The following is a 27,679-nucleotide window of genomic DNA, read 5'->3' on the forward strand; positions in this document are numbered from 1 at the left end:
CTACTGGTCTCCCCTCTGATTGGCTAAGCCCTTTCCGACATAGTCTTTCATTTCCCCCTTCAGCACGGACAGCTGTGTAGAGTGACTGGCCATCGTTCCTTTGACCTGTGACAGGTACGAGTCTGAGTGTCTCTCCAGCTCTGTCCTGATCCTCTCCAGGTGGTCCGCCAGCTCCCCCAGGCTGCCACACTGTCCCTCCACCTGGGTCACGCGACTATCCACCTCCTTCACCTCCCTCTGCACCCCCAGGGCCGTGCTCCTGCAGCCCTGCAGCTCCCCGGCCAGCCTCCTTCTCAGGCTCACCAGCTCCCCCTTCAGCTGGGCAAGTCGGTGCTCCCCGGCCCCTAGGAGGGAGGCCTGGCGCCCCACTAGCTGGGTGATGCCCTGGACCTGGGTGGCTAGCTGGTTCTCCCTGTGTGTCCACGTGGCGTTAGCATGGCCCACTTCCTTAGTGAACAGGCTAACAGAGTCCCTCAGGCCCTTCAGGGTGCGGTTGACAGAGTTGACGTTGATCTTGAGGAGGGTGATCTCTCCCTGGACAGAGCCTTCCTCGTCCTCCTGGGCAATGCGGTTCAGTAGGGTCTGCAGAGTGGTATTGAGACGGTCCAGCTGGTCAGCATGGGAGTCTAGACGGCCTGACACCTTCTTTTCCACCTCCTCACACTCCTCTGCTAGGCCTATCACTGCGCCTCCTCCAGGGGGAGTGGCGTGGGAGCAGGAGGAGGTGCAGAGGAGCTCCAGGTCTGTGAGTTGTCTCTGGATGCCGTCCAGGTCTCCCTCCACCCTCCTCATGACCGACTCAATCTCTGTCTCCAGGGCGGGCATCACCTGACCCTCCAGCACAGCTGGGGTGGTGGCGTTACTCAGCTCCTCCACGGCCACAAACACCCTCTCCTCCAGGGACTTCAGCTTGTCCTCCAGCAGGGTCTTGAAGCCGTCCAGGCCTCCAGGCACCCCGCCAACCCCTACATCCCCAGACTCGGTGGCATGGAGCCTGGCATCTATGTCTTCCAGACGGGCCTCTATCAGGGTCTCAATGTGGATGGTCTGGTCAGTGAGAGCAGCCTGAAGCTGCCGCTGGGACTCTGTTAACCCCTTCACTGACTCCTCCAGCATCAACATCCTCTGGGACAGGCTGTTCACCTGCAGGGACAGTCACATGTCAGGCATATAGTTTAGCGATAAGACATTTTGCAAATATTTTTGTGATATACAAGTTTTAGCCATTTAGCAGAACCTCTTATCCACAGAGGCTTATCATAAATAAATGAATGTTGCAGTAGGGGTAATATTTAACTGAATATTTAATATTTACAGATAACTAGTAACTGGTAGCTAGCTACCACATTTGATGTGGTAGCTAGTGTTTGAAGTATTGATGTATTTCTGTTGCCTCAATAAAAACATGCCATGTCCAGTAGCATTGAGAAACACCAAAGATAATTGGTACCTGTCCACAGCAGCTCTCCGTGAGGGTGAGTCCCTGTATCTGGGCTTGCAGAGTACCCAGCTCCTCTCTCAGTCCAGTCTCTCTGCCGTCCAGCGACTGCTGCATCTGCTCCTGGCCGTTCATGTGTTCATTATGGCACTGTCTCTGGACCTCTCCTATCCTCTCCTCACAGTGGTTCTCCAGGCCAGACAGACGCCTCTCAAAGCCGTCCAGGATGTCAGCGCGGACACCTGCTAGTTTAGCATCCAGCAGCTCCTCCAGGATGGAGGGAGAGACTGACCCAGTGATGGGCCTGCCGGTCGCAGCTTCCAACAGCCTTTTCAGCTGCCCTTCATGGCCCAGAACCATTCCCTGAGGAATGACAATGACAATGGTTTGGCTTTAGGTAGCACTTTCCTCAAATTCATTTGACACTGTAAGTGATTGACATTGTGTGGAAATAGCCCAGTCCAGAGACATAGATATACAGAATCTCAGTGTGAGATTCAGAATGTTACCAATCAGCATTGTTCCAAAAGTTATATTATTGATTTAGACATCTGCTTGTTTTTCTACATTTCCATAAACTAGCATAAACCAGTCTAATAACATTAACAAAAATGTGGCACCCACCTGTATTTTCTCAAGCACATGTCCCTTGGCTTTGAGCTCATCCTTCACCTCTGTCACCCTCCCAGCCAGTTCTCCAAACCCGGGAAAACCCTCTCCCCACTCCAGGCCATCTGGGGTCCCGTCTGGGATCACCCCGAAGCCAACAGAGGAGTCTGAAAGACGAGGGATGGTGGAGAGCAGGGAGCCCAGCATATTTTTTGTGTCCTCCCGGAGAGAGAGGCGCAGGCGGTCCTCTAGGCCAGCCATCACCCCGTTCAGAGTGTCCAGACCCTGGGTTAGACGAAGCAGGTCCTCCTCCATACGATCCAGACAGTCTCCACTAACACCAATTGTATTACCTAGAGATAAAAAAAAGTTATTACATAGGGCAAGGGGAGGAGAGGGGAAGAGTATATCAGGGTTTGAAAATATAAATTGGCAAATATTTCACCCCCTGTCTGGTCTCACCATATTTGGGTTTGCCGTTCCCGGCGGGCAGTTGTCCAGTGGGGATGGGTCTTCTATCAGGCTGACTTGGGAAGGGCCTCCCTGGCTCCAGATTAGCCCCACCAGGGACAGGTTTGTGGTTCAGGGGAGGTCGGGGGTGCCCGTGGGGGTGCCCATGGGGGTGCCCATGGGGGTACCCCTTAATCCCTGGTCGGTGTGGGGCACCCCCTTTGAAGGGAGGCATATCGGGCAGAGAGGTGGGTCCATCGTAGCAGTTCTCCCCAGAGTAGCCAGGACAACACCTCCACTCCAGCTCAGTAATCCTCTTATAGCCCACCTTATACTTAGGCTTGTAGAAGGTCCGGTACCTGGAGTGGAGGATGGAGAGGAGCAGAGAGAAGATAACAAGAGGTCAGTGACTATCTTAGAAAGTGAGATGGGAGGAGAGGAGAGGATAGATCAAAGGATCAGGGTTTGTATAATGAGATTGGGGAGGGTATGAACAGTAGATTAGGAGATAAAGAGACGGTTTAGTGTGAAGATGATGCGTTCTCAGATGAGGGATTGTTACAAGGGTCATTGCCCTCACTGAGACTGTTATGTCTTAAAGTGTCTACTCTACTCTTCTACTGAAGAATAGTGATCTCTACTCTCTCTCTTCTCTCTCTCTCTCTCTCTCTCTCTCTCTCTCTCTCATTCCCTCCATTTTATTTGAAGTAGAAATCCTTTGATTCTTTCTCTCTGTGATGTCACTACAGGTGACCTTTGAGAGGCTTCAGTCACATCAGCAAGAATCTGACATCCCAGCTCATACACTCATTACAGAGATGAGCTATAGACACACACACACGCACAAACACACACACACACACGCACACACACGCACGCACACACACGCACTCATGCATGCACACAAACAGAAACAGCACAATTTCACTGACAGGTTATTGTAAGCTTATACTGAAAAGGTTGCCTCTGTAATAACCATAATATGAGTTTGTTTATAATCCACTGAGATGGAAAGAAATTGTCCAATTTTATAACAATCCAATTATTGTGAAAACTAGCAGAGCATTAACACTTTCCAACCTTTGAGGCCTGAGCAGAGTCACAGAGCCACTGACCACAAACACAGCTGGAAGTGCAGCTGGAGGGACAGTGTGGAGTTAACTAGTAGTATAAACTGACACCACCAGGGGGCAGCACTAATACATGTGTCCCAATGCATAGAACAGTCGTGGTCAAAAGTTTTGAGAATGACACAAGTATTGGTCTTCACGAATTTTGCTGCTTCAGTGTTATTAGATATTTTTGTCAGATGCTACTATGGTATACTGAAGTATAATTACAAGCACTCCATAAGTGTCAAAGGCTTTTATTGACAATTACATTAAGTTTATGCAAAGAGTCAATATTTGCAGTGTTGACCCTTCTTTTCCAAGACCTCTGCAATCCGCCCTGGCATGCTGTCAATTAACTTCTGGGCCACATCCTGATTGATGGCAGCCCATTATTGCATAATTAATGCTTGGAATTTGTCAGAATTTGTGGGTTTTTGTTTGTCCACCCGCCTCTTGAGGATTGACCACAAGTTCTCAATGGGATTAAGGTCTGGGGAGTTTCCTGGCCATGGACCCAAAATGTTGATGTTTTGTTCCCCGAGCCACTTAGTTATCACCTTTGCCTTATGGCAAGGTGCTCGATCATGCTGGAAAAGGCATTGTTCGTCACCAAACTGTTCTTTGATGGTTGGGAGAAGTTGCTCTCAGAGGATGTGTTGGTACCATTCTTTATTCATGTGAGTGAGCCCACTCCCTTAGCTGAGAAGCAACCCCACACATGAATGGTCTCAGGATGCTTTACTGTTGGCATGACACAGGACTGATGGTAGCGCTCACCTTGTCTTCTCCGGACAAGCTTTTTTTCGGATGCCACAAACAATCGGAAAGGGGATTCATCAGACAAAATGACTTTACCCCAGTCCTCAGCAGTCCAATCCCTGTATCTTTTGCAGAATATCAGTCTGTCCCTGATGTTTTTCCTGGAGAGAAGTGGCTTCCTTGCTGCCCTTCTTGACACCAGGCCATCCTCCAAAAGTCTTCACCTCACTGTGAGTGCAGATGCACTCACACCTGCCTGCTAGCATTCCTGAGCAAGCTCTGCACTGGTGGTGCCCCGATCCCGCAGCTGAATCAATTTAGGAGACGGTCCTGGCGCTTGCTGGACTTTCTTGGGCGCCCTGAAGCCTTCTTCACAACAATTGAATCTCTCACCTTGAAGTTCTTGATGATCCGATAAATGGTTGATTTAGGTGCAATCTTACTAGCAGCAATATCATTGCCTGTGAAGCCCTTTTTGTGCAAAGCAATGATGACGGCACATGTTTCCTTGCAGGTAACCATGGTTAACAGAGGAAGAACAATGATTTCAAGCACCACCCTCCTTTTAAAGCTTCCAGTCTGTTATTCTAACTCAATCAGCATGACAGAGTGATCTCCAGCCTTGTCCTCGTCAACACTCTCACCTGTGTTAACGAGAGAATCACTGACATGATGTCAGCTGGTCGTTTTGTGGCAGGGCTGAAAAGCATGGACATTTTTGGGGGGGATTAAGTTCATTTTAATGGCAAAGAGGGACTTTGCAATTAATTGCAATTCATCTGATCACTCTTCATAACATTCTGGAGTATATGCAAATTGCCATCATAAAAACTGAGGTAGCAGACTTCGTGAAAATTTATATTTGTGTCATTCTCAAAACTTTTGACCACGACTTTTGACACTGCCTACTTTGCTATGCCTGTCAAAACTATGGAAAGTGTACAACAGTAGTCTCACAAACCACGCTTCCATCCACAGTTTTATGCGAGTAAAGTCATACCATATTTTAAAAAATTATGACAGTTGTGATGGAAACAGGAAGTTTTGGTACAATTTAATTAATGCTGACAGATAATTTGTTCGTTCGTCATTGTGGGATCTTTTTGTGTCTGTAAAATAAATGTTACAAGAAATGGCAGTGGAAACACCTTTATGCACAAATATTGATATAATTCCCACGGGGGGCCAGTATGAAAAATGTATGCACTCACTAACTGTAAGTCACACTGGATAAGAGCGTCTGCTAAATGACTAAAATGTAAAATAATAACTATCAAATCAAAGTAAACTTGGAGTCATGCGAGTCATGGTGTGTGGTCCTCCTACTACAACTAGCGATAGGCCTACCATGCAGTTTATTAGGCTACAGATGAAATACGATATGCTGAACTTCACAGGGTGGTGAGCTTTCCAATAAATATCCAGAGTGTTATTCTGGTGACATGATGATCGATGCTTCACTGCTATTTTGATAAATAAAAACATTCTCGCTCTTACAGTGAGGGAAAAAAGTATTTGAACCCCTGCTGATTTTGTACGTTTGCCGACTGAAAAAGACATGATCAGTCTATAATTTTAATGGTAGGTTTATTTGAACAGTGAGAGACAGAATAACAACAAAAAAATCCAGAAAAACGCATGTCAAAAATGTTAGAAATTGATTTGCATTTTAATGAGGGAAATAAGTATTTAACCCCTCTGCAAAACATGACTTAGTACTTGGTGGCAAAACCCTTGTTAGCAATCACAGAGGTCAGACGTTTCTTGTAGTTGGCCACCAGGTTTGCACACATCTTAGGAGGGATTTTGTCCCACTCCTCTTTGCAGATCTTCTCCAAGTCATTAAGGTTTCGAGGCTGACGTTTGGCAACTCGAACCTTCAGCTCCCTCCACAGATTTTCTATGGGATTAAGGTCTGGACACTGGCTAGGCCACTCCAGGACCTTAATGTGCTTCTTCTTGAGCCACTCCTTTGTTGCCTTGGCCTTGTGTTTTGGGTCATTGTCATGCTGAAATACCCATCCACGACCCATTTTCAATGCCCTGGCTGAGGGAAGGAGGTTCTCACCCAAGATTTGACGGTACATGGCCCCGTCCATCGTCCGTTTGATGCGGTGAAGTTGTCCTATCCCCTTAGCAGAAAAACACCCCCAAAGCATAATGTTTCCACCTCCATGTTTGACGTGGGGATGGTGTTCTTGGGGTCATAGGCAGCATTCCTCCTCCTCCAAACACAGCGAGTTGAGATGATGCCAAAGAGCTAGATTTTGGTCTCATCTGACCACAACACTTTCACCCAGTTCTCCTCTGAATCATTCAGGTGTTCATTGGCAATCTTCAGACGGGCCTGTATATGTGCTTTCTTGAGCTGGGGGACCTTGCGGGCGCTGCAGCATTTCAGTCCTTCACGGCGTAGTGTGTTACCAATTGTTTTCTTGGTGACTATGGTCCCAGCTGCCTTGAGATCATTGACAAGATCATCCTGTGTAGTTCTGGGCAGATTCCTCAACGTTCTCATGATCATTGCAACTCCATGAGGTGAGATCTTGCATGGAGCCCCAGGCCGAGGGAGATTGACAGTTATTTTTTGTTTCTTCCATTTGCGAATAATCGCACCAACTGTTGTCACCTTCTCACCAAGCTGCTTGGCGATGGTCTTGTAGCCCATTCCAGCCTTGTGTAGGTCTACAATCTTGTCCCTGACATCCTTGGAGAGCTCTTTGGTCTTGGCCATGGTGGAGAGTTTGGAATCTGATTGATTGATTGCTTCTGTGGACAGGTGTCTTTTAAACAGGTAACAAACTGAGATTAGGAGCACTCCCTTTAAGAGTGTGCTCCTAATCTCAGCTCGTTACCTGTATAAAGGACACCTGGGTGTCACGCCCTGGCTCTGGGGACTCTTAATTGTTGAGCCAGGGTGTGGATTTTCTATGTTTAGTTTTCATTGGGTTTTGTTCTAGTTCGTGTTTATCTATTTTGGCCAGGGTGGTTCCCAATCAGAGATGGCTGTAGCTCGTTGTCTCTGATTGGGGACCATACTTAGGCAGCCCGTTTGGCACTAGTCAAATGTGGGATCATGTTCCGTTAAGGTTTGTGTTGTAACCTAGGACTTCACGTATCGTTTGTTTGTTGTTTTGATTCGTGTGTGTACTTAATAAAGTATGTACGTTTATCACGCTGAGCCTTGGTCCGCTTCATCCGGTAACGATCATGACAGAAGATCCCACCAACTAACTGGTGCCCAGGAGGAGAAGAGGGCGATGGCTCAGGTGGGCGAATGGTGGTCATGGGAGGAGATATTCGCGGGCAGAGGGCCATGGGCAAAGGTGTATGCCCAGGCAGGAGAGGAGACTGTGGAGGCGCGCTACAGAGAGGAGCAGCGGCAACGCAGAGGGTACTGGCCGAGGAGGAAGCTTGAGAGACAGCCCCAATAAAATGTTTGGGGGGGGCTAAAAGGGTGCTTGGCTGAGCCACGTACTGTGCCGCGAGTGTTCCGGCACAGTCCTGTACGTCCTGTGCTAGCACCACGCACGTGTCGTGCTAAGGTGGGCATGCAGCCAGGACGGAGTGTGCCGGCTCAACGCTCGTGGCCTCCAGTACCCCTCCTCGGTCCCGTATATCCTGCGCCAGTGCCACGTGCTGTAGCGCCAGTACGAGTGCACAGCCCTGTACGTCCTGTGCTGATGCCTCACACATATTGTGTGGAAGTAGGCATTCAGCCAGGACGGGTTGTGTCAGCTCTCCGCTCCAGATCTCCAGTCCGCCTCCACAGTCCAGCCCGGCCTGTTCCTGCTCCCCGCACCAAGGCAGTGGTGCGCGTCGCCAGCCCTTTCCGGCCTGTTCCTGCTCCCCACACCAAGCCTATGGTGCGTGCTCCCAGTCCAGCCCGGCCTGTTCCTGCTCCCCGCACCAAGCTTGTGGTGCGCGTTGCCAGCCCGGTCCGGCCTGTTCCTGCTCCCCGCACCAAGCCAGTGGTGCGCGTCGCCAGCCCGGTCCGGCCTGTTCCTGTCCCTCGCACCAAGCCTGTGGTGCACGTCGCCAGCCTGGTCCGGCCTGTTCCTGCTCCCCGCACCAAGCCAGTGGTGCGCGTCGCCAGCCCGGTCCGGCCTGTTCCTGCTCCCCGCACCAAGACAGTGGTGCGCGTTGCCAGCCCGGTCTGGCCTGTTCCTGCTCCCCGCACCAAGCCAGTGGTGTGCGTTGTCAGCCCGGTCCGGCCAGTACCTGCTCCCCGCACCAAGCCAGTGGTGCGCGTCGTCAGTCCGGCACGGTCCGTGCCTGTTCCACCGGTGCCTGGTCCGGCACCGGTCAGCTGCTCCACTCCGGAGCCAGAGCAATCCGCTCCACCGGTGTTGAGTCCAGCTCCGGCCAGCGGGGCCAGACCAGACCAGGGGCGCAACGGGGGGGGTAGAGAGAGAGTGGTGGTCACGCCCGGAGCCGGATCCGCCTCCGAGGCGGAATGCCCACCCGGCCCCTACCCTGTTGTGTTGGTGTGGCGCGGTCCTGGGGGGGGGGGGGGGGTACTGTCACGTCCTGGCTCTGGGGACTCTTAATTGTTGAGCCAGGGTGTGGATTTTCTATGTTTAGTTTTCATTGGGTTTTGTTCTAGTTCGTGTTTATCTATGTTGGCCAGGGTGGTTCCCAATCAGAGACGGCTGTAGCTCGTTGTCTCTGATTGGGGACCATACTTAGGCAGCCCGTTTGGCATTAGTCAAATGTGGAATCTTGTTCCGTTAAGGTTTGTGTTGTAACCTAGGACTTCACGTATCGTTTGTTTGTTGTTTTGGTTCGTGTGTGTACTTAATAAAATATGTACGCTTATCACGCTGCGCCTTGGTCCGTCTCATCCGGTAACGATCGTGACACTGGGAGCCAGAAATCCTTATAATTGAGAGGGGGTCAAATACTTATTTCCCTCATTAAAATGCAAATCATTTTTGACATGCGTTTTTCTGGATTTTTTTGTTGTTATTCTGTCTCTCACTTTTCAAATAAACCTACCATTAAAATTATGGACTGATCATTTCTTTGTCAGTGGGCAAACGTACAAAATCAGCAGGGGATCAAATACTTTTTTCCCTCACTGTATCCATAATATCATCATGTAGACTAACCTACCTGCAGAGCCTACCCGTACTGTATCTGCGAGCTGTTGGCTAGAGCGCAAGTACCAAGACCAGATTAGGCACATTTGCAATTTAAAACAACAGTTTTTGTGACACACCTCAGTAGAGTTGAAAATGCGATGGAAACAATTTGAACATTAGATTTTCATTGATTTTTATCTGCAACAAGCCAGTTTGGTGGAAACACCACTGGTGGGTTTCAGATTTTAGAATATTTCCATTAAAATATGTTGCCAATTGGATGGAAAGCTAGCTACTGTCAGTATCTAATTTGTATGTATCCTCTCTCATGTTACTGTAAGTATGGTAGAGTCAGAGGCTGGTGGGTCTGAATTGAGTACAGTAACTTTCAGGGTTGGGGTCAATTCCAATTGAATTTGAAATTCCAATTAAATTATTGAATTCACTCATGAAGTGGAGCATTTAAATATAATTAAATCCTAATTTAAAAAATCTTAAAGTTATAGAATTGGAATTGAATTGGAATTAAACTGTTTGGACTTTTTTAATGGGAATTGAATTGGAATTGTAAAAACATTAAATCTTTGGAATTTAATTTAGTTGGAATGTAATATTTTTTGTAAGAGTGTAGACTTACATGACGACAGGACACTTCTGCCCCCAGATGCACTTGGTGGTGTATTCAGCTTTCACATAGGTGGCCATGCCGTCCTGCATCGTACATGTGATGTTCTTCTGGACCACATACGCACAGTGGTTTCTGTTAGAGAGCGAGAGAGAAAGAGAGAGAAGAGAACAACAACAACAACAAACAACATGTCATCAAGTCCTCAAGCCGATGCTGAGTCTCCTGTAGAACTCTGTGTGCTAAAGCTGTCTAGAACAACATTAGAGACAGTTGCAAATCCAACACTCACAGCTGCTTTTCACAATGGCCAAGGTCGGAATTCAATCATTTTGTACCGCACTTTCTGAAAGTGCAGTGATGAAATTCAAGATTGAATTCTGGCCATAATTTGACATTTCCAATGACACTTGATTCCCCCATTCAGTGCACTATACTTTAGTCCAAAATCATACGTGAAGACATATGTGTCATTGAGACTCCCCTTGCGGAGAAAACACATACATTTGTGATTTACATGTGATTTAATGTGAAGTTAATGTGATAACATAAAACTATACACGTGACAACATGTTGGCACATGTGAGAACATGATCTCGTGAAATTTATGTGAAATAAATGTGACAACACGGGGATGCAAAATCTCTACATGTGATAACATGAAACAACACGTGACAATCACACAATTATTGACTTGATTCCGGGCAACTTTTAGCAAAATGCATAAATGTATTCTTGCTAATAAATCTGTGGTTGATCTCTGTCATGGCCACATACCTGGTGGCAAAGCAGGAAATTCAGGTTACCGGCATCCTAGGTTGTGAGTTCAAATCCCAGGTGTGGTTGCGTCCAAGTATGCTAACAATGTTGAGGCCAATTCCACTTACATTCCAGTCAATTCAGAATGTAAACCAAAATCCACTTCCAAATTTTCCAGAATTGGAAATTCTGTGTACTTCCTGAATATAGTTCGGTGTTGTATATTTACTGACAAAATACAGTTCAGCTGTAGAAATACATTAAAAGTTGTTTCCACTATTTTAGCCGCAACTCGGTAGCCGGTAACTTACTATAAAATAATAAGCGCATCTAAAGTGTCCTATAAGTTTAAATGCAATTGCAAGTGAGGCATGCCAAGTTAATTTGCAGGACGGGCCAAAAAGTTGCCTACCCAAGTGCATTGCAATTGGCAGTAAATATATAGCAAAATACAGTATGTTATTACTGTAGAAATGCACCGTAAAATTACAAAAAAATCCCACAAAATTAACAGCAATGGCTAACAGTGCAGTTTCATGTTATCACACGTGGAACCACATGATTTCACATGTGGAAAATCACATGATTTTACAAGTGACATGTGAAATTTTACATGTGAAATCATCTAAAAACATACATTTTTAGAACACTTCAAATGTGACATTTCATATGTGAAAACGTGTTTTTGGAACTTCACGTGATCACGTGCAATTTCATGTGTTATCGCTGTTCAGCTAAAGTATGAACCCATCTGGGATTTTAACTCACAATCTCTGGAGTTCAGGTACACTGACTTTTCTGTTGCGCCACAAAGTCTATAGCACTCCCACACACATTCAATACCTATAATACATCTCTGCACTTAGCAAAATCATGCCATCTGCACTGCTATTTTAGTTATCAGTTAATCTGACTATTCTCTCATCATTCATTTAATTTTTTTTATTTCAGCATTTTGAGGATTTTCTGAATAGTTGTCTAATGTTGGTGGAGCATATTATTCTGCTTTAATGTTACACCTGTATCACTATTATAAATATAATAGTTTTTCTTGAGTGTATTTTTAACAAAGCTGAGATGTACTTTGAAGTCCAAAGTGTAGGAATACAGGTGAAATCAGTTATTGACACAGACATGGTGGCTGGTGTAGCAGAACGATAGGAATGCAGTGAATCAAGATGTTGTGAGTTCAAATCCTAGGTAAGGACATGTTGAATAATAATTACTGTATAAATAAACATGTAGTCAAATATGTAAGTAGACAAAAGTTAAAAGCACTGTGTGTATCATAATTACACATTTCTGTTAGCAGGGCATCACCCGTGAAATCTCATGTAAAAATTTGAATGCACATGTTAAAGGTTATGCGACCATGTGAAAATCCACATGTAAAAATATCATCACATGTGAATTGTTCCAAAAACACATGATTTCACATGTGCAAAACATGTGGAAATGTTAAATCATGTGTTTTTTCCGTAAGGGTCAGCCATCGACTGTCTCGGCATTGCATCTCCACAAACCCTGAACAGCTTCTCTATGACCACTCTCAACTGTTATCGCATGATTTCTTCAATCTGTCTCTTTATCGCTAGTGCAACTATATCAACTGCTAAATGTTCCTTGGCCCGTCCACACAGGAAGCAGTGCTAGGGCCTCTTTAGGCTCAGATGTTAGGCATTGTTAAGGTTCCAAGGGGTCCTTATTATTTAGTGCATGTGAAACGTAGCACTGCTGCACAGCTGTTCCAGGGCACACAGAAGTGTTTTGGGAGGAAAGAAGAGGAACAATTTTGAGGCAGAGAAGTGTGTGAATGCCAAGTTAACAGGTTCATAGGGCTATCAAAAATGATGAGAAACCACTGATTTAGCCATCCCCCTTTCTGTGTGTGAGGTGTGTGTGTGTGTGTGTGCTTGCGCGTGTGCGTGCGTGCGTGGGCATGCACGCACTCTCCTGCTCTCTCCCTGTGTTGACTCTGTTGATAGGGGACTGGGGCAGGATAGATATCGCTGTGCACACATACACAGACAAAGGCAAACATGAACACACACATCCCCACACACCCACACTCACACACAGGGCCTCCTTTACAGTAAAAGGTCACAACATCGCAACTGGTTTTAAAATCATACAGTAAAAAGCTAAAGAGGATTTTATTGTGGTAGTTTCCTCCCTATAAATAGTGGATTTATTGACAGCATAAAACTGCTTTACTATCTGTTGTCTGGTTAATTCGTGAGAGTGCGTGCGCGTGTGTGTGAGAGAGACTCTTCTCGCCTTACCGACAGGGTCAGACGGAGGAGTGAAAACAGACTGCACTCCCAGATTTGTTTGTCAGGTGCACTTCTGGGCTGAGTGAGCGTCCTTCAGACTGTCAGCACTGAGGCCTAGAGCTCAGGAATCCAGATGTACACAGCCACCAGAAAGACTCTACTCCCCTCCTACTTTACCCCCTCTCTCCCTACTGCCGTTTTCATCCCTCTCGCTCCACTCCTCCTCCATTCTTCCTCCTCCACTGTGATTACTCCCCCTCTCCACATCCTTCTCCCCCTTCACTCTTCCTCTCATTCCTCCTCCAACTCACTCTCTTCTTTCTCTCCAACTCGTCACCTTTTTTCATTCCCTCTTTCGACAGATTTGGGTCGGAGAACCTCAAATCCAACCCCTCTGCTTTGGAAAGCAGCAAATGGGGTCAATGACAAATAGAGATCGCAAAGAGAGATAAACCTGAGAGCAACAGAACTGCACACATACACATACACACACACTGGAGCTCTCACTTCCCTGTCTCACGACCACTGAGACCACACAGCAAGAGCCGTGAAGATTAGGAAGGCTTCATAGCCCTAGTGTGTGTGTGTGTGTGATAAAGAACGAGACTGTGTGGTGTGTATGTGCGTGTATGTGTCTGTGTATCTGTTTGTGTATTATCAACTCAGCTGGCCTCAGCTGCTGTCCTGGTGCTGAGAACTTGGACTTGGTCTATTGTGTGTATTTGTGAGACATCCCAGCAATGGTAAGGCTGTGTTAATCCAGACTCTGGGTAATAGGGATGAGCAGAACTGATCTGGGACCTGAAATGAGAGGATACTGAGTGTGAATCTGTGTGCGTGTTTGAGAGTCTTCTCCACACTCCCCTGCAGGGTTCCTGAGAACCTGTCCTATACTGTAAACTCAGACGGCTTTATTTGTGGTTTTATTTGTGGTACTGGTCTTGAGGTACAAAATTCAAAAGGCACTCACATCTGAGCTATCTTTTTTGTAGGTGCATGGTAACAGTTGAATAAGATGAGAAAAAAGAAGAAACCCTCACACTGCTCTTGCTAGTATCACTGCTCTTGCTAGTATCACTGCTCTTGCTAGTATCACTGCTCTTTAATAAGCTTTACGTATTGGCCTCAAAATTAACAGCAATGGCTAACAGTGCAGTTTCATGTTATCACATGTTGAACCACATGATTTCAAATGTGGAAAATCACATGATTTACAAGTGAAATGTGACATTTTACATGTGAAATCATGTGAAAACATGCATTTTTAGAACACTTCAAATGTGACATTTCACATGTGAAATCCTGTGAGACCATGTTTTTGGAACACATCACGTGACATTTCATATGTGAAAACTTGTTTTTGGAATACTTCATGTGACATTTCACATGAAAAAACTGGCTAATGTATTAAAAAGGTGATTTCTACCTGCTGCTACTCCATTGTGGACATACAGTATACAGCACACATAGCTGGATGCATGCATGTCAAAGCATCTTGGGGAATGTCAAGAATGTCTGTCACTGCTGTCATCTCTGCACGTCTAAGAATATATACGCAACATGTGTAATTGTCAACAATGACAGTTTATAGGATGACAGACAGACAGACGGAGGGACGGACAGACAGGGTATAGCCTATGTCCTCCACCCACTATGATCCATAGCTGGGTCTGGCTCCATCTCAGGCTCTCACTGAAGGAACAATACAAACACACTGCAATGACTCATGACCTCCTGACCTCAACAACATTTCACCCCTAACCTGTGACCCCTGTCTAATTCATCAGCAATGACCTCAGATAAATCGACTGAATGAATGTCACAGCACGTTTGTACACAGAGAAGAGCACTAAGTGATTCATACAAGGATACATGTTGTGGCTTGTGGTCTAGAGTGTGAAATATCTCACATAACCATTTGCAGAGTCTATTGATAAGATGGTTTTCAAAATCAGTTTAAAGGGGTAGTCTGCAGTTCAAACAATAACAAAGCATCCACCCCACCGCTGTTCTGGTAAACGAGTCGGCAGCTCTGGACGTTCTGCTTACTCCGGACCAGGCCCTAATCCCTGGGACTCGAAAGTGGAAGCAACGGCGCTAAAGAGGCAGATGTGCCGTCAATCTGACTAGACTACGTTAGCGTGCAAATAAACCGACTCTACCCTCTGTTCTGTTGGCAAACGTACAGTCACTAGGGAACAAACTGGGCGAGCTCTGTTCGATACTATACTACCAACGCGACCTGAAGAACTGTCATATTCTATGTTTCATGGAGTCGTGGCTGAACAAGGACATGGATAATATACATCTCACTGGCTTTTCCATGCATTGTCAAGACCGGTCGGCAGCCTCAGGTAAGATGAGGGGGAGGGGTGTTTATCTTTGTTAACAACAGCTGGTGCGTGATCTCTAATGTTAAGAAAGTCTAGAGTTTTTGCTCGATTGAGTTAGAATACCTCATGATAAACTGCAGACCAAACTATTTACCAAGAGAGTTTTCTGAAAACTCTGCCCATTGACACGAGCCTACCAGATGAGCTAAATGCCATCTATACTCTATTCGAGACAAGCAACACTGAACTATGCATGAGAGCACCAGCTGTTCCGGACGACTGTGTGATCTTGCTCTCCGTAGCCAATGTGAGTAAGACCTTTAAACAGGTCAACATTCACAAGGGAAAGCTTAATGCTACCACATTCAATTACATTCCAACTTTGTGGCAACAGTTTGGGGAAGGCCCTTTACTGTTTCAGCATGACAATGCCCCCATGCACAAAGTGAGGTCCATACAGAAATGGTTTGTCGAGATCGATATGGAAGAACTTGACTGGCCTGCACAGAGCCCTGACCTCAACCCCATTGAACACCTTTGGGATGAATTGGAACGCTGACTGCGAGCCAGGCCTAATCGCCCAACATCAGTGCCCGACCTCACTAATGCGCTTGTGGCTGAATGGAAGCAAGTCCCCACAGCAATATTCCAACATCTAGTGGAAAGCCTTCCCAGAAGAGTGGAGACTGTTATAGCAGCAAAGTGGGGACCAACTCCATATTAATGCCCATGATTTTGGAATGAGATGTTCGACGAGCAGGTGTCCACATACTTTTGGTCACGTAGTGTACAAACCTAAAAAGTAACTTCTATTGCTATTGCCAACTATGTAAAAATAACCTACATAAAGCCAACAAATAAAAACATTGCAGCCTGCAAGTAGAAAATATCCTGATAAAAATAAATAACCAATCAATCACATTGGCTATGCATGGCCTGTCTGCAACGAACTTTATTTTTTAAAATCAACTATTAACTTGGGTCTGGCCTGAGGCTTTCTCTAGCAAACTTGTAACATTGTATCAAATATTCTGGGCCCTCAGAGTTTCCCTTGCCAGTGAGCTTGGGACAGCCACAGGTGTAGGCTATTTGTGCAAGGGATAAGAAGTAATCAGGTAGGCCTATTTTATGATGTTTCCACTGGATAAGAGCATGACATTTTTCCCTTTCACGCTGAGTGGTTATCGAAAGGTGGAAAGATTTTTCAAATACATTGAGGAACTATTGTCATTCTCAATGCATGTAAGAACAGACTTTGTTTGCTTGCTGTTTGAGGTGAAGAAAACATTACTTTGAAAAGCTCCACAGCTCATTAGTGGTGGTGTGTTAAGCCAATCAGAAATACTATCAGATCCCCAAATGGTCATATAGGCCTACTTCTATGCGTAATCAGGTGCACGTCCTTACTCAACATTGACAGGAGCTCCAAACAAAAGACAACAACTAAATTGATAAAACTCGTAAATGGAATGAAATAAACCAAAACTTGTTTCTCACAAGTGTAGCATAGGTTGTGCGCTCTGCAAATAACGTGTCCAAATATTGAAAGCATTAACAGAAATTACCTTAACCAAACCAACATTGTAGATTAGAAATTATAGGAATGAACGGTAAATGTACTACTGGTGATATATGTCATGGGGAATTGATAGACACTAACAATCAAACACAAACAATTCACACAATGAAGTTATGAAACAATGAATGTGCACAAATTGGAGGGAGAGAGCACATTATGGAGAGAGACGTGCATTGCGCATTTTAGCCACACCTTCCTTCTTCTTGGACTGTGCCATTCCCGCAGCCTCCGCAATGTATTAGTATCGGCCTCCGCAATGGATTTGTTCACTGAGATGAGCGCGAATAAGACAGGTGTCTCGTGTGCCATAAAATATATATATATATATATATTTGCTACTGCTCTACAAAAAAAAATATTTGTCGACCAACAGCCTTTCGACCAAGTAATTGACCAGTCGACTAATTGGGGTCAGCCCTACTTTGCCGCAAGTGGATCTTTCAGCAAGACAATAACCCCTACACACATCAGAATTCACAAAGAAATGGTTAATTGGCCACAAAATCAACAGTTTGAAATGGCCATCTCAGTCTCCCGACTTGAAACCCATTGAAAACCTATGGTTTGAATTGAAGAGGGCAGTCCATAAGCACAGACAAAATATATCAAGGATCTGGAAGGATTCTGTATGGCGGAATGATCCCTTTCAATGTGTTCTCCAACTCACAAAACATTTTAGAAAAAGGCTCAGTGCCGTTATCCTCACAAGGTAAGGTATTGAAAGGTATTGAAAACAGGGGTGTCAATAATTTTGACCCCTACCTTTTTGAGAAAAAAAATATTACTTGTTCAACAAAATCTCTATCTGAGCAATTGTATTAACATAAAATAATATAATTTCCCCAAAAAAATGTAGTCAAAGTGTGTCAATAATTTCGGACCCCACTGTATAACATTAATTTAAAAGTCCAAATTATATTTAACAATCGCAGATTGCCACTTGAAGCTACACTCTCTAATATTTGTTTACCATCAATAAGTAGGCCCACCAACAAAACAAAACACTATCAAGCAATATTAAAGTAATATTACAAGATATTTTCATATGCAAAAGACTGAACTGGCATTGACCTGGCTTGACTCCTGCTTCTGAGTTTGAAAGATGCATTTGTCATGTGCCAATAAGATGAATGACAAAGGACCATACGTTCCCAAGTGAACCTATCTTGGGGCTGCACTCATAACTTTCTTATGGACCACTCCCTCTGCATGCTCTGTCTGCAGCCACTATATTTATGGTAATTGAAACAGAAACATGGCAGCAGCAGAATACACTATAACAACATCCCAATGAGCTGGATTGGAGTGAAAAACACAACCTTTCACCAATACTCCCCCCTGTAACCCTCTGTGGTCTGTGTAAGTCCCATGCAGTTGAGTTGTAGCCATTGTGATCATTGTCTGCCTTGTCACTAACAATGAGTAGCGGGCACATTCCCTCCCACCACGAAATAGTCGGCATGAATGGGGCTGAACGTCTGTTGAATCACACGCTCCATTGCAACAAGAAAGAAAAAAGAAAAAAAAGAATAAACGCCAACAGACCGACAGCTGAAGACTTGACGGAGATGTCCCGTGTAGCTCAGTTGGTAGAGCATGGCGTTTGCAACGCCATTGTTGTGGGTTCGTTACCCCTAGGGGGCCCAGTATGGATTAGAGCGTCTGCTAAATGACGTAAATGTAATGTTGTGATGTGTTAATACTATTAGGCTACATATTTTGCTACCTAGCTTTTGTACATGTGTTATGTTCTTGGTGGGGTTTTTTATGTGTTAGAAATTCCAGATAATCACACACATATACACACGCACACGCACACACACACATTTTGTTATATCCCCCGCCCCCTATATTTCCACTGCCCTGGAGACGGCTAACTGAAGTCATATATCTGCTGTGGTGGTCTGCCTGTGACATATCCCCAGGGTCCTGTTGACCTGGGTAAGTTAGGAGGCCTATTACGACCTGGAGAATAGATAGAGATGTCCACACTGTCTCTATCTGCTTAACTTGAACTCTGTCAGGCTCCACTGCTGCTAAAGGCATAGTATAATTAAAGATTGCCATGATCAGCTCTGTATAGACTCATTGGATGCAGGGGTTCAAGTACCTATTATACTTCTATGCCACCATGGACTGTGTGTGTGTATTTAAACAAATTGGCGTCAGTGCCACTGTAAGAAATCTGACACTATAAATGGGCACCAGGTAGTGCATTGGTAAGCCCAGTCTCATGACAGCTTTGTAAGCCGTTCACAATAAAATACCTACTGTCTCTATAGAAATTTAAGGCAATGGTGAGAGGGAGGGCTAGGAAGGAAGGGGGAGGTTGAGGGTGAGACAGAGGGATATGGAGGAAGGGGGAGGTTGAGGGTGAGACAGAGGGATAGGGAGGAAGTGGGAGGTTGAGGGTGAGACAGAGGGATAGGGAGGAAGTGGGAGGTTGAGGGTGAGACAGAGGGATAGGGAGGAAGGGGGAGGTTGAGATGGAGGGGGAGATCGAAGGATGAGGGAAGGGGGAGGTTGAGGGGAGAGAGTGACTGAGGAAGGGGAGAGAGAGTGCGTGAGATATAGTGAGGAAGGGTGTGGTGAGTATGTAGGTGAGGGTCGGGATAAAAACTAAATGTTAGGTCAGACCCTCTCTCTGGGTGAATTAAGATGAGGAGAGGTAAGGGTGAGGCGGGTAAAAAAGGGGGTAAAGGCTATGTTGGGCCGGGTCAGGGTATGTCTCCTTGGTGAATTAGGGTGATGAGGGGTGAGGAGGGAGGGGTGAGGGTGAGGGTAAAGACTAAGTAGGGCCAGGTCAAGGTCTGTCTGCTGAGGCTGTTAGAGGAAAGCAGCAGGGAGCTGGGGTGCTGTCCAGAGTGGTACAGCTCGCAGGGGAAGCCAAGCAAGAGAAAGGGGAAAAGGACAGAACTGAAAACCCCCAGGGCCAAACAACAACCTGCTATGTGGAACTGTCTTTCTCTACAACGCTGAACATCTCGATGTTCTTCACAGTCCTTTCATCTTTCAGCATGGGTCACTCATAACAATTCCTATGTTCTTGTATATAATCAATTAATTGCAATGACAATCCTTTTAGTTTTTATGATAAAATGAGGAAAAGGGAGAAAACCACACGAACTAGAGCGAGAGATTCTCCCCCTAGATCCAGCTATGTTATCACTTGAGTAAGTATTTGTTGGTGTCGTGACATGACTTACATTAATGTGATGACTGTTATTTATCGAATCAACTAACTATGTTTAATTGTCACTCGATTAAATTAATCACATAACAACTCATTAGGAATTTGAGGCACCACGGAATAAGTTGTTTAACGAGTTACCATCTCCCAAATTAAACTCTAAGAAGAGACATATGTTATATATCGATAACATAATAATAATTACCTCATATCAGTCTCATTCTGAACGTCGCATAATCCTTGAACCTGCAAGAACCCTAACCTTATTGATGAATCAACAATACACACATTGGCTTAATTATTTCTTTTCTAACTAACTAAATAATAACAGAATCACAATATAGGTTATTGATTACTAATGTAATACAATGAAAACAGGTCCCTAGTGGACTGGACTAACAATAACATGACTGCGTGGATAGGAGAAGGAGGGGTCAGAGTGGAAGGGAGAGACAGAGATTCAAACTATTGCTGTTACATTTTGGAAACTACGCTCACAGTATCATAATACTTAGCACCCTAACCACCGCTCATTCGGATAAGAAATGCAATGTACAGTTGAAGTCGGTTTTTCACAATTACTGATATTTAATCCTAGTAAAAATGCCCTGTCTTAGGTCAGTTAGGATAATCACTTTATTTAAAGAATGTGAAATGTCAGAATAATAGTAGAGAGAATGATTTATTTCAGCTTTTATTTCTTTCATCACATTCCCTGTGGGTCAGAAGTTTACATACACTCAATTAGTATTTGGTAGCATTGCCTTTAAATTGTTTAGCTTGGGGCAAACGTTTCGGGTAGCCTTCCACAAGCTTCCCACAATAAGTTGGGTGAATTTTGGCCCATTCCTCCTGACAGAGCTGGTGTAACTGAGTCAGGTTTGTAGGCCTCCTTGATCGCACACGCTTTTTCAGTTCTGCCAACAACGTTTCTATAGGATTGAGGTCAGGGCTTTGTGATGGCCACTCCAATACCTTGACTTTGTTGTCCTTAAGCCATTTTGCCACAACTTTGGAAGTGTGCTTGGGGTCATTGTCCATTTGGAAGACCCATTTGCGACCAAGCTTTAACTTCCTGACTGATGTCTTGAGATGTTGCTCCAATATATCCACATAATTTTCCTTCCTCATGATGCCATCTATTTTGTGAAGTGCACCAGTCCCTCCTGCAACAAAGCACCCCCACAGCATGATGCTGCCACCCCCGTGCTTCACGGTTGGAATGGTGTTCTTTGGCTTGCAAGCCTTCCCCTTTTTCCTCCAAACATAACGATGGTCACTATGGCCAAAAAGTTCTATTTTTGTTTCATCAGACCAGAGGACATTTCTCCAAAAAGTACGATCTTTGTCCCCATGTGCAGTTGCAAACCGTAGTCTGGCTTTTTTATGGCGGTTTTGGAGCAGTGGCTTCTTCCTTGCTGAGCGGCCTTTCAGGTTATGTCGATATAGGACTAGTTTTACTGTGGATATAGATACTTTTGTACCTGTTTCCTCCAGCATCTTCACACAGTCCATTTCTGTTGTTCTGGGATTGATTTGCACTTTTCGCACCAAAGTACGTTCATCTCTAGGAGACAGAATGCGTCTCCTTCCTGAGCGGTATGACGGCTGCGTGGTCCCGTGGTGTTTATACTTGTGTACTATTGTTTGTACAGATGAACGTGGTACCTTCAGGCGTTTGGAAATTGCTCCCAAGGATGAACCAGACTTGTGGAGGTCTACACATTTTTTTCTGAGGTCTTGGCTGATTTCTTTGGATTTTCCCATGATGTCAAGCAAAGAGGCACTGAATTTGAAGGTAGGCCTTGAAATACATCCACAGGTACACCTCCAATTGACTCAAATGTCAATTAGCCTATCAGAAGCTTCTAAAGCCATGACATCATTTTCTGGAATTTTCCAAGCTGTTTAAAGGCACAGTCAACTTAGTGTATATAAACTTCTGACCCACTGGAATTGTGATACAGTGAATTATAAGTGAAATAATCTGTCTGTAAACAATTGTTGGAAAAATTACTTGTGTCATGCACAAAGTAGATGTCCTAACCGACTTGCCAAAACTATAGTTTGTTAACAAGAAATTTGTGGAGTGGTTGAAAAACGAGTTTTAATGACTCTAACCTAAGTGTATGTAAACTTCCGACTTCAACTGTAGCTAGATGTGGCAGGGTGGTGGTTATAGCATTTCCTTCACATGAACCATCCATTTAGACAAGTGTGTTGGGTAAGCGTCATCTAATAATTATGAAATATTTATGAAATATTTTTAGCTGGACACTTTCTGTTTTTGATATTGCCACTATGCAAGTAACCATTTCACTGTACCGTGTACACCTTTTGTATCCTGTGCATGTGACAAATACACTTTTATTTGATATAGTGTGTGTTTACCAGAGACAGTAATGTGAAGAACAACATGACTTGCACATTTTACATTACATTTTCGTCATTTAGCAGACGCTCTTATCCAGAGCGACTAACAAATTGGTGCATTCTCCTTATGATAGATTGGGGGGGTGGGGGAGGGGGAGGGTAGAAGGATTAATTTATCCTATCCCAGGTATTCCTTAAAGAGGAAAGTCAGATTAGGAAATAGGCCAAAGACTAGATAAAGTGTAGTTTTACCTGGAGTTTTTCCTTATTGTAGGCTACTACTTCTACCACTTTTAGTCTTGAAATCTTTGGTTTTTTACTAAACTACTCACTCTGTTTAGTGCATGGTCTCACATGTGAATCTTTAAAGAGCTGGGCGGGGCTAAGGCTTAAGAGGGTGTGAACGATGCTGAATGGGTGTAGACAAAGAAGAGCTCTCCAGTAGGTCTACCAAAATATTTAAGGGCCATTTTCTCTGGGATTACAAGTTCATCAACTTTCAAATCAGAACTACAGTATTTTCCCATTGTTCCTCAACTGCAGTGCATGATATACCATTTTCTATCTCTGAGTCTCTACTTTTATCCAATGTAAAAAAACACAATTTCAAATGTAGCTACACATTTTGCTACACATCTCTTTGATAGAATTTGTAGAAATATCCCATGTTCACTATCTGACTGTTAAATGATGACACTACTTTGGGCCTGTCTCTCAAACAGCTACGTATTTGGCTGGCTGGTTCAACAGCAGACAGAAAAATTATATATTTGTGTTGGCAGGCTCCTCCAGTCTTTAAAAAGACAGCAGTGGCTGCTGTCATTCATGGACATTATAAACATGGAAATATCTGTAGCACGGATACATGGAGCAAGTGAAAGAAACATAATGGTTCTTATATCAGCGTATGACTCTCTAAGACTGCTATTGTGAATCAGTAATCTAACTATGGGTTAGGGAAGTTCTGTGGGAGGGGGGTGGGAGGGTAAATGTTTGCCTTGTTCTGTCTTCTCGCTTGTTTCTTTGTCCATTACCAGAGACACCAAAAAGAGACACCAAAAAATAAGGGTTTGATTGAATTGATTATTACTAAATGACTAAAACAGGATCAGAAAGCAACAAGCCCTGGTACTAGTTTAGCCTTCCACTAGCATCACACCCATCTGGCTAGGGGTACCCAGCTGTAGGTCTTCTAGTCTTCTAATTGAACCCCCCCCCCCCACACACACACACAAAGGCATGCACGCACACATACACACACACACACACACACTGGCACACACAGAGCTCAGAAGATCAATTCCCCTGTCATCAGCTAAGCTCTCCCCTCCACAGTGCAATACACCTTATAATGACTCTGTCTCCATAATGCAGCATGTCATTGTTTCTCCATAATGTTTATCCTCAGTCACAGATGGTTTTAAATGTGAACCGCAGAGAAAGGCTGACGATGTTTGTGTGAGAGAGAAAGAAACCACGAGTCAATTCAGCCAGTGTTATTGAAGCGATACGCTAACCAAAAGCATATTTCTATTACCCATCCGTAATGTGTTGCTCATGTGAAAATACGGCTGAAGGTGGGTTCCCCTGTTATATTGTAAATTGTTTTGGAAAAATACTATAAGTCCATATTTCGATTTGCAATGGAAATCCCTATTGCCAGGTAAACCACTTTGAGCACTTTGAGCGGTGCTGTATGAATCCAAGTCATTACAAAGTATGACTTGTACAGGTGAGGCTGGAGACAGTTTCAGGAGGTGCACTTACTTGTGGCGGCCCATGGGTTTGCCCGGGGTGTAGTGTGGGTTGACTCCAGACTTGTACAGGTTGTATCTGTTGCCATGGCCTCCTCCATAGAAAGGGTTCCCATGGCCTGTTCCATAGAAGGTTCCTTTGGTGTCCACCAGTGACAGCAGCACTCCTAGAACAAAGGGCTGCAAAGCGGCTTGAGACAACCTGGACCTCATCTTCTCTTCTGAGTGGCTGCAAAAATAGCACCCGTGGAAAAGCACCAAAAAGGAGGAAAAAAATGAACAACTGAGGGACTGAGGGACCGATTGAGAACCAAGGGAGATGCAAAAAAAATAGACAAGCTGTGTTTTAGGATCCTGGTGCATCCAGTGTTTTTGTCTTGTCTTCAGTCAGCCCTGAGGGAAACCTGTAGACGCATACATCTGCAGAGTCCACAGCATCCTGACCCGTCCTGCAGCTCTTCTCTTCTGTTTTCTTCAACACACACTCTCTCAGACAACTGCCAGCCACAGGCAGAGCAGAAGGAAAACTAGAGAAGGAGAAGGGAGGAGGGAGGGAGAGAGCACAACCAAAGGTAAAGTAAAGGAAAGAGCGAGATAGAGAGGGTGTTTAGGAATGCCACACATCCAGACACACATGCGAATGTGTGTGTGAAAGGGGGGACGTTTCTGACTAAGCTCCCTCAGTCTTCTGTGCTCTGTGTGTGTGTGTGTGTGTGAGGGTGTGTGTGTGGAGCAGCATGCTCCACTACTGACTCTGAGGGGGCAGGCTGACAGGCAGTAGCCATTTGTATATCCCCTATCCCTCCCCAGCCCCAGCCACTACCCCTACCCGTGCCCTGAAATGCTACCCAGCCCGGACAAAGGGGAACAACCCCATACTTTCTCTCTCTCTCAGATTCAGATAAGCTTTATTAACATGAATGACAATGCCACTGTTGCTAAACCTATGTGTGATAATGACCTCAACAATAATAGTAAAAAATAAATAACAAAAATCGGTGATTAGAGAAAGGGGAAAATATATACAGTACCAGTCAAAAGTTTGGACACACCTACTCATTCTTTATTTTTATTATTTTCTACATTGTAGAATAATAGTGAAGACATGAAAACTATGAAATAACATATATGGAATCATGTAGAAACCAAAAGAGTGTTAAGCAAATCAAAATAAAATTGATATTTTAGATTCTTCAAAGTAGCCACCCTTTGCCTTGATGACAGCTTTGCAAACTCGTGACATTCTCTCAAACAGCTTCACCTGTGCTGAGCACTTGTTCCCACATGTGCTGAGCACTTGTTGGCTGCTTTTCCTTCACTCTGCAGTCAAACTCATCCCAAACCAGCTCAATTGGGTTGAGGTCAGGTGACTGTTGAGGCCAGGTCATCTGATGCAGCACTCCATCACTCCCCTTCTTGGTCAAATAGCCCTTACACAGCCTGGAGGTGTGTTTTGGGTCATTGTCCTGTTGAAAATCAAATGATAGTCCCACTAAGCGCAAACCAGATGGGATGGCGTATTGCTGCAGAATGCTGTGGTAGCCATGCTGGTTAAGTGTGCCTTGAATTCTAAATAAATCATAGACAGTGTCACCAGCAAAGCACCCCCACACCATAACACCTCCTCCTCCATGCTTCACGGTGGGAACCACACATGCGGAAATCATCCGTTCACCTACTCTGCGTCTCACAAAGACATGGCAGTTGGAACCAAATATCTCAAATTTGGACTCATCAGACCAAAGGACAGATTTTCACCGGTCTAATGTCCATTGCTCGTGTTTCTTGGCCCAAGCAAGTCTCTTCTTCTAATTGATGTCCTTTACAACTGATTGGCTCAAACGCATTAAGAAAGAAAGAAATTCCACAAATTAACTTTTAGCAAGGCACACCTGTTAATTGAAATGCATTCCAGGTGACTACCTCATGAAGCTGGTTGAGAAAATGCCAAGAGTGTGCAAAGCTGTCATCAAGGCAAAGGGTGGCTGCTTTGAAGAATCTCAAATATAAAATATATTTTGATTTGTTTAACACTTTTTTGGTTACTACATGATTCAAATATGTGTTATTTCATCGTTTTCATGTCTTCAATATTATTCTACTGTCACGCCCTGGCTCTGGGGACTCTTTAATGTTGAGCCAGGGTGTGTAGTGTCTGTGTTGTGTTTTCTATGTTCTTGTTCTAGTTCGTGTGTTTCTATGTTGGCCGGGGTGGTTCCCAATCGGAGGCAGCTGTGGCTTGTTGTCTCTGACTGGGAACCTTACTTAGGCAGCCTGTTTTGCACTTGTCATTTGTGGGATCTTGATCTGTATAGGTTTGTGTTGGTGAACCTTTTGACTTCACGTATCGTTTTGTTGTTCGTGTATTTAGTACTCATTAAAAGATGTACGCATATCATGAGGCCTTGGTCTGCCTCTTACGACGATCGTGACATCTACAATGTAGAATAATAGTAAAAATAAAGAAAAACCCTGGAATGAGTAGGTTTGTCCACACTTTTGACTATATATATATGTATAAATACTACAATATATATATTTTTATGAATAGAAATAAAATAAATTAATATTATGAATAATAATGTGATAATCTAAAAAGCATTTTGCTTTGATAAGTAAAAAAAAGAAGACATATCGGTACAGTGAGATTATACAATGTTTACATGTAACACCATTAAGTAGGTAAAATGAGATACAATGAGATTATACAATGTTTACATGTAACACCATTAAGTAGGTACAATGAGATACAATGAGATTATATATGGAATGTATGTGTGCATGCAGGTGTCAGTAGTGTGTGCACACACGCAAGCAGACACACACACCGACTTGTGCACATCGTTTTGTATGGGTGTGTGCATAAGGGAGTGTGTGGATAAGTGTATGAGTGTTATACGTGTTATTTGATGTATTACGTAATGTGTATTTAGAGCAGGGGCGCAACTTTGGTTTTAGAAGTAGGGGGGGCCATAATATTTGTTATTTATTTATTTCATTTTTTTACAGGGTAGATCAGCTTTAATATAGCAGATAGATTGTGGCTTCAATCAATGTAATTGCCTGCATCATTTCCAATCCCTCATATCTTTTTTTAAATGTATATTTTCCTTTATTGTTTTCCCCTAACCCTACCATCCAAACTAATGGACAACAACACTTACGCTTCTACTTCCAGCTTATACATACTACAGTGGGGGAAAAAAGTATTTAGTCAGCCACCAATTGTGCAAGTTCTCCCACTTAAAAAGATGAGAGAGGCCTGTAATTTTCATCATAGGTACACGTCAACTATGACAGACAAAATGAGATAAAAAAATCCAGGAAATCACATTGTAGGA

At 44.3% G+C, this 27,679-nt stretch overlaps 1 protein-coding gene across 1 annotated transcript; it reads right to left on the minus strand.

Annotated features, from left to right (window-relative positions):
* On the minus strand, positions 1-24,551 carry emilin3b (elastin microfibril interfacer 3b; the record flags this gene model as incomplete). Its single annotated transcript, XM_084184747.1, has 6 exons — positions 1-1,143; positions 1,451-1,801; positions 2,063-2,400; positions 2,510-2,856; positions 10,090-10,212; positions 24,352-24,551. 6 exons carry the CDS (start codon positions 24,549-24,551, stop codon positions 1-3), a joined length of 2,502 nt encoding a protein of 833 aa, XP_084040873.1.
* Between the last annotated feature and the right edge of the window lie 3,128 nt (positions 24,552-27,679).

This window comes from Coregonus lavaretus (assembly GCF_964263955.1).
Source record: "Coregonus lavaretus genome assembly, chromosome: 20".
Taxonomy (NCBI): domain Eukaryota; kingdom Metazoa; phylum Chordata; class Actinopteri; order Salmoniformes; family Salmonidae; genus Coregonus; species Coregonus lavaretus.